An 8284-nucleotide genomic window follows, 5' to 3' on the forward strand; every position below is an offset into this window, starting at 1 on the left:
CCTGGCCTCCCCCACCCCACCCCCCCCCATCCCACCCCTGCTGCAGACACACCTAGGGGCAGTCCATTGCCCTCCCCTGCTCTACCCACCCAAGCAGCCCCACTGCAAGCTGCAGCTTGGCATAGTCTCACAAGCTGGGCAGGGCCGGCCTGGCACATGCTTCAGTGGGAACCCTGCTAGTGGCTGGCTGCTGTGGTAATGCTGGCCTGAGGCCACACTGGGACAGCATGAAGCCCTCTTCTCACAGGGAAGGGCAAAAGGGTCCCAGTCCTCAACTCAGTTCCCTGAGCTGAAGGGGGTGGCCTGGTTGGCTCAGGGTGGGACACTCTCCCTCCTAAGGCAGTGCTGTTGCCAGGGCCCCAGAAGCAATGCTGGTCTCCATGGTGTGTGGGTGAGAGACCCCCCATCCAGGACACGTCACAGGCATTCGCCCACGCTGGGCTGCTGGCTCCCGTGAGCATGTCATGAGTCACAGGGTTTTGCCACTGGCAGGAGCCATCACCAGGACACCAGATGCTCCTCTGTGTTCATGGCCTGTGCAAGAGCCATCTTGTAGCTGGGCTGAGGCACTGGCCCTAGCCAATTAGTGTTTGGGGTGGGAAAGGCAGGACCTCCCTTCCCCCTCCCTCCCAGACACTGCAGCCCTGGGTCCCTCCCTGAGGCAGCCAAGGGGGCCAGGCCGGGGCTCACGCTCACCAGGGACATGCCACTGCCCCTGTTGATGGGCTCTGCCTCTGTGGAGGGGCCCGAGGGCACAGAAGGGAGTTTTGGGCAGCAGGAAGCTGGTGATGGGAGCAGGTCCAGATCTGGATCCAACAGGTCCAACTGCCGTAGGCCCTCCCCATGGCCCATGACCCCAGCAGCAGTCCTCTGCCGGTGCCCCTGCCCCTGGACCCCTCTGCTGGGGCAGGGGAAGGTGACTCCCTACAGGTGGGTCTCAGGCAGGAAAGTCAGGATGGTAACAGGGGAACAGCCATACATCCTGTCAGACAAGCAAGCAGGCATTGGGGTCTTTCCCTCGGAGCAGCCAGGGACAGGGGCCTTCCTGCATATGCATTAAAGGTTGAATTCCCACCTGCCAATCTCATACCTGCTGGCAGAGGAATGGAGGGGAAGCCTCCAAAGACACGTGAAAACTAGAATTCAAGGTGCATTTGTTTTAAAACTCAAGATTTGTTGCGAGTCCCGCTCCCTGTTTCTGCCCTCTCGAGCCTGGCAAGGTCAGAGCCAGGGCAGGGGAAGGAGCGCCAGGTAGCCAAGGCGGCCAGGGCAAACCACGACTTCAAACTGAGCCAAAGGAAGCGGGACCTTGCCAGGCTCCAGCCTGGGGGCAGGGAGGGGAGCAGTGACATGCACCCTGGATTGCAGGAGCTGACAAGGTGATCAGAGCTCCAGCACCTGGCACAAGGCGTCTGCAGCCAGACGGAGAAGGGATGGGGCTGGCGCCGACAAAGCTGCTGAAGTTTACAAGGCAGCGAGGGGCTTGGCCGGTGGCCAGACGGTGCCTGCAGCCGGACCAGGTGCTAATGCGCTTCATCGGCTTAAGGCAAAATACGCCCGTCCCAGCCACATGCTACCCCCAGCAGCCTGCAGGGGATGGGGTGGGGGCACCTGTCTGCCTGGATCAGCCCTTTACACCCTCCTGCTTGGGCTGGCAAGGGGCTGGCTGCCAAGTCTCCACTCCCGGCCCCCCCTCCCGCTGGCTCCCTCGCTGGGCCTCTTGCTCCTGCCTTGGCTGGAGCCAGCCCAAGGCAACACATGTAGGGCTGGAATCGCAGCCAATGGCCCCGAACGCTTGGGTACACATGGCAGGCAGGGAACAACCCTGGACCGGGTCCAAAGTCCCTGGTGGGGCAGGAGATGGTGCAAAGCGGCCTCCTGCCCTCTGCTCGTGGCAACACCTCAGTGCTGGGGGAGGGAGAGGCCAGGTGGGTGGGGGGAACTGGGATCAGTGCTCCCCAGTCCAGCCACCCCCAAGGCTTTAAATACAGGTAATAAATTGACTACAATAAACCTCCTACTGCTATTTTAACCCCTTTTACTCCTCTAAGAGCTACAGCCCAGCTCGCAGAGCCCTGGCGTAACCCAGCTGAGCCCTGGAGCGGTCTGGATGACCCCAGCAAAGCCTGGATGCCATACCATGATCTCTCTCAGTCTGCCCCTACACCCAGGTCTGGGGCCGATTCCGTATTGCCTGGGCTGCCCCCTCTCCCCTTAGTTGGACTTGGCAAATCCAGCTGGGCTTTGGGGCCCCCCCCAGCCGCAAAGACCCCTACCTTCCCTGACACGACAGCTGCAGGCAGCTGCTCTCACCGTGCAAAAGGGGACACCCTTGAGGATCCCACAGCTAGAGTCAGATGCCAAGGGAAGAACAGCAGCTCATTTCCCCACCCTTGGACACTTCCATTGTGCCCACTGGCTGGAGACAGCCAAAGGCATGCCCCAAACTGCACTAATTATCCACCTTTGACCTCCACCCCCTAATCCACCAGTCCCAACGTTTACTCCATCCCTACAGCAACCCTCCAAGAAATTACTCTGCCAATGCCTACTCCCATGGATCCCACCCGACGACCGTGATGGGCCAATTCCAGCCTGCAGCCATGACCAGCACAGGCACTTACAAGCTGAGCTAAGGGCCCCTTTGTGCCAGCCACTATACATACAGTGAGAAATGCCCAATTCATGCATCAACAAGCTGATGATATAAATGGCACGCAGGCTGAGGGTGGGAGCAGGAGTGAGGCAAGAAGTGACTTGCCCAAAGTCAGAGCAGCTTAGTGGCAGAGCTGGGAAGAGACGCCAGGTGCCCGGGGCCCAGGCTGGTATCCGAGGCACTCCTAAAATCCAGCTCTGTCTACGTCAGCTGCAGAACAGGAACCCAAAGGTGCTGGGTTCATGCAGTCTGGCCAGATGAAAGCTGAGCAGAGCTATGCTGGCTCCTATTAATACCTCAGGGAAACACCAGGAAGAGGATAAGGCTGCTGAAACTTAGAGGGCAATGTTGGCACAAGCGTAAATGGGTCCAAGCTGGCCTTGGACATGGCAAGCTGGGAAGGAGGAGGAGGTTTCTAGCCACTGGAGAACAAGGCAGCCAAACAACCTCCCAAGGTGGGCATTTGGGTGAAGCAGGTGGGTGGAGAGGGAGCTCTGTGACATGAAGCCTGCCATGGTGGGGCCCTGGCCTTACCATCCTGCAGCTATGCCCATCACTGACGTTCCCATGCAGAAGGCAGCACCCAAGAGTAACTTGTTCAGAGGCACAGGCTCTCGCAGGTGACAGCCCACTGCATCAGGTCTGGCACTGGCATCTGAGGAAGTAGGTTGTTGCCTACGAAAACTCATGCCTCTCTGACCCAGTCAGTCACTAAGGTGCCCCCTGCCCTGCCTTCTGCCTGACTTCAGACTAACACAGCTAAATCCCCCTATGATGTTTCCATGTGCACACCAGGGCCGAGGCCTACACATCACTGCTTTGTTGGCAGAGCTCTGTGGGGGGAGTAATTCTTCTTCTTGCTCCACTAACCAATGTTGCTCTGCTCATGGGGAACTGGCTGGGCTCAGCCTCTGTGGGCACCCACCACATCTCTGCCGGGGAGTTGGCCAGTGTAACTTTAATAGTGCATCTCCTGACTCATCCCTGCCAACCCAGAGGAAGCTTTTGGCTCTGGATTTTCAGGGGTCAAAGGTTTTCCCACAGCTCAAGACCCATCAAGCTTGCCCATGGCACATCAGGGACTGATGTGGCTGGCATTGCACCCAGCTGCCTGGGACACCCCAGCCTGAATGACCAGACACCCGCTTACATTTTTGTCAATCAGGGATAGCTTTTGAAGAGTCTGGAGCAGGACTCGAACTCACCCATCTGGGACTGGAATGAGGCACCTGACCCGTCCAGCATGGCACCCATGATGGTGGGATGAAGAGTAGGTTTCACACATTCATAGATGTTAGGGGCTGGAAGGGGCCTCACAAGGCTATCAAGTCCAGCCTCCTGCACTTGGACAGGAAAGGCTGCCGGGGTCAGATGACCCCAGCAAGGTACACATCAAGTCCTTTTTTTAAAGATCTCCAGGGTAGGTGGTTGACTCTGGTGGGAGTCTGTTCCACACCCTAGGCACTCGAATTGTAAAGAAATTTCTCCGTATGTCCAACCCAAAGCCATCTTCAAGCCATTTGTGTCCATTGTTTCTTGCCTTCCCCTAGGGTGCTTTGGTGAACAGACGCTCCTCCAGGCACTGATGTAGGCCCCTTATATATTTATAGGCTGCCACCAAGTCCACCCCCCCAAGTCTTCTTTTCTCCAAGCTGAACAGTCCCATGTCTTTCAGTCTCTCCTCATATGACCTGCTCTCCAGACCTTTAATCATGCACTTGGCCCTCCTTTGGACTCTCTCAAGCTTCTCCACCCCCTTCCTGAAATGCAGACCTGGATGCAGTACTCCAGCTGGAGCCTCACTAAGGCCGAGTAGAGCGGGAGGATGACATCCTTAGTCTTGCTTGAGATGCATCGGTAGATGCATGCCTGTGTTTTATTCGCTCTGCCAGTTTTGTCAATACCCATTTAGTTGTCCCACATTGCTCACTCTTAACATGGCTTTCCAGACTAGGAAAATCTACCTCATGACAGAGGAAGTCATCATCAAAGGCAGCCACCTCTCTGCTGGAATTCAGCACCTGTTTGACTTTACAGGGTAAGGCTACAGAACAGTTTCGGACTGTAAGTGTTGAATGCGGAAGGAAGAGGATCAGTGTTGAATCAGGAAGGAGGATTCTGTTTGGAAGAATGCAATTTTCCAAGCAAGGAAGCAGCCAGGACACCCCTTGCTTGGTGACAACCAGCTGCTGTCACCCTCTTCCAGTGGCAGTGGGTCTTTCTGCAATACAGTGGAGCCAGGGCTGCTCAGAGGGCAAAGAATGCCCCACTGACTGGGGAAGTCTCCCATCCACGGAGCAAACTAGCTGGAATTTGCCCAGCCCTGAGCCACTCACACCATGAGACAAATGCAACAAAGATGGGGCACAAAGGCAGTTCCAAGGAAGCTCCAGCTGTGCAGGCAGCTTATGAAACAGCTGCTGATTCTTTTCGCTTCAACCCCCCGCCCCCCTACCCCACAGGCATGAAGGGCTCCATCAGGCAGGCCCTAAACCCTAGCAGGTGGAAGAGCAACATATAGAGCTAGGCACATATAGCATAAGGAGACTTCTGTGCCACTCCCTGGCTCGCTCTGCCCCAGCTGTCACAGATTCCAGGGGATGGGGATGGGGATGGGGATGGGCCAACGAGTGTTTCCACAGGGCAGCTGAGGCCTTAAGTACAATCCGGCAAGATTAGCAGTCCAGGCTACAGCCCAATGGGGCACTGAGCTCCTGGGGGCATCTGGATGCTACTGTAATAAACACAATGCAAGGCTAATTCCCAAGATGATGACACCCAGACACCAGGTGGTGGCCCTGGTGCAGTTACCTACACCAGGAAGGGCGGAAGCTACAGAGAAGTTATGTACTCTAAAAGCTGCAATTGCAGAAAAAGCAGAAGGGAAAAAGCTGGGGAGGGAAGTAAATCTTTTCATATTCATGTTCCTAAATCCTGTCCAGCTTCATTTTTTTTGTTTTTTTACCTGCTTAAAAACAAAATGTTTCTTATAATTCAGGCAGCAGTTGCAAAAGCAGCCGCTGGATCTGTTGGCTACCCTGGGGGGCACACAAGGATAAGCCACTGCTGCAGCCCTCCAAAGGAAGGGTGGCTTCTTCCTCAATGGATGCCTCCAAATCCAGACTCGATGCCTTTCTGGCAGATCTGATCAAGCCCAGCACGAGAGACTGGGCTCAGCACAAGAGTAACTGGGTGAAAGTCTTGGGTCTGCATTACACAGGGAGTTGGAGTGGATGAGCTCACAGTGCCTTTGGCTCTAACCTCTATGCATGAGTGACTCTGCAGGCCACCGAGTCCAGGCAAGCCTCCCCACACCAAGCCTTGTCTGTATGTATTGACTGACTTGGAAGCAGCCAGCACAGGGCTCATGGCCCGCTCGGTCTGTGGCTGCTTTGCCACACAGGTGGCAAAAGGAAACAATGCTGGCTCTGGTATTTCAGCAGCTCCTCTATGGCCCACCCAGGCCCCAAAAAGCCAAGCAGGATCAAAGAAAACATGGTGTCAGCCCTTGGTAAGACCTGGGGAGGAGGCAGGGAAGGAATTCATTCAGGTTGTGGCCCCAGGGTTTGCCCTCGGTGACAATAATGACCCTCTAGCCTGGGTCAGCAGCTTCCTTTATCACCTCTCAAAGTATTTCACCCCCACAGTGGCACAACTAAGCCCCAAAGGAGGCCTGCTCAGCTAGCAGACAGAGGCACAGACCAGACTCAGAAAGGAACCCAGGAGTCAGGGCCCTTTTCTATCTTTTTCTTTAATCCCATGCCCCATTCATGTCATGAACAAAGCAGATCCTGGCAGCCCAGCCCCTAGCATGCATTGCATCCAAAACAAAGCAGTGTCCCGTTGGAGCACGCTGGATTTAGCACAGGATTGCTTCAGGTCAGGAGGTGGTGCGCGGTCAGACCTCCTTACAGGCATGATGGCCGCAGCCTACATGCACAAGGAGAATTTCCTAGTTGGGATCAGAACCGTGGCCAAGGGAGGCTGGAATCATCTGGGTTCTGCCATGCGCTGCCCAGAGAGGACCCAGAGCTCACGGACGTGCCCGCCACACGAATGCCACTCACCTGGCGCCTGGCACACAGCGGATGTACATGCAGCCGACGCGGTTCCCTCGGCTGCTCTTGGTTAGAAACACCTCAATGGTGTCCAGCTCCCGCTGGGCATACTGGAAATCTGCCCGGTCGGTCAAGTGCAGCTTCCAGCGCCCCGGCGTGCTGCCCCTCAGCGAGCTGGTGCTGGTGCTGCCTGCAGGCTCTGGCTCGGGCACAATGGCGTAGGTGGGCTCCGGGGGCAGGAAGGCCAGCTTGGCCGCTATCCGGCTGGGGCAGGGCGGGCAACAGAAGAGGCAGCACAGCTCGCTCACCGACAGCCCGTTCATGGTGACGGCAGCTGCGGCACGAAGTCTTTCGCGACTTAAAAACCCAATCCACACAGTGGTTCACGTCTACCACAGAAGAGTCAGGAGGTACGGGTGGGCCCAGTCCCGCTCTGCTCGCCACGCCGGCCGTCAAAACCCGCCTGCCGGGGCTCTCGTATGGACCGTGGCGCTGGGCAAGGCTGGCAAAGCAGCCATCTGTCCGTCCATTCCCATCCACAGGGCCCTGGGATGAAAGGACAGGTTAGGATGCCTCAAACCCATGTGCGATGCACCAAAACAGGATGGTCCCCTCCCCTCCGAGAGCCACCCAGCAAACAGCCCCCACCCCAGAAACCCACGCTGCTCAGGACACCCCGCTCCCTGCAAACCCCACACAGTATACAACACCTTGCACACTGTTCAGTGCATCCCCACACAACACACCCCACTCACCGTCCAGTATATCCCCACGCGGTACACCCCCTCGCTGCAAATCCTGAGCAGTACACCCACACAGAAATACAGCCTTGCACAACACCCTCCTCTAACTGTTCAGCACATATCCAGACAGTACACCCTGCTCAGTGCAAATCACACTAAATACACACCCACACAGCATACACCGCTAACTGTTCAGTACAAACCCACACACAGCACACTCTGCTCACCACAAATCACACACCGTGCACACCCACGCAGCACACCCTGCTCGCTGGACAACATGCACAGTCCAGCCCCTCGCCAGACTCACCTACAGTCCTCCGGGGTGGGGCGAACACCCTTTACACACCCCTCCCAATTAAAACACACAACAGGTTCCCCATGCACACACCCTCACCTGACGCATCCATCGCCCCACACGGCAAGCCCGCCGTGCACCCCAACGCGCCCTACGCGGCACACGTCAAAAACCCCACAGAGCGCCCCTGCACGCCCCGACTGCTCCCACGCCCGATCCTGACCGGCTGCCACCGCCGCCTGGGAGGCTGTTTACTGCGCGCCCTGCACGATGCCCCAGGCCCGGGGGGCCGGTGCTGCAGGGAAAGGGAGAGGGGAAGCAGGTGGGGGAAGAGGGAGAGAAGCGCGGGAGCGTTTTCTGCAAGCGGAGGCAGAGCAGTCCTGGCTGCAGGCGGCTCCGAGGAGCCCTCCGCGGGCGGGCGCAGGGAAGAGGCCGCCGGGGCGATGCAGGAGGATCCTCCTGTGCACAGCAAGCCTCTCCCAGGGCAGCTGGGTCGGGGGCATCCGCAAGCCCAGGCCGGCCGGGTCTG

The 8284-nt window shown here is 57.4% G+C and overlaps 1 protein-coding gene across 1 annotated transcript in view; it reads right to left on the reverse strand.

The window, feature by feature from the left end:
• Positions 1-7317, reverse strand: part of ABHD17A (abhydrolase domain containing 17A) — a 16057-nt gene extending 8740 nt beyond the window's left edge. The window contains exon 1 of the mRNA XM_019513303.1: positions 6724-7317. Within this exon, the coding sequence (XP_019368848.1) occupies positions 6724-7037 (314 nt within the window). The 5' untranslated portion in view covers positions 7038-7317. The remainder of the gene's footprint in view (positions 1-6723) is intronic.
• Positions 7318-8284: the final 967 nt, after the last annotated feature.

The sequence above is a fragment of the Gavialis gangeticus genome, unplaced genomic scaffold (genome assembly GCF_001723915.1).
Source record: "Gavialis gangeticus isolate Ggan-Ray unplaced genomic scaffold, GavGan_comp1, whole genome shotgun sequence".
Classification (NCBI taxonomy): domain Eukaryota; kingdom Metazoa; phylum Chordata; order Crocodylia; family Gavialidae; genus Gavialis; species Gavialis gangeticus.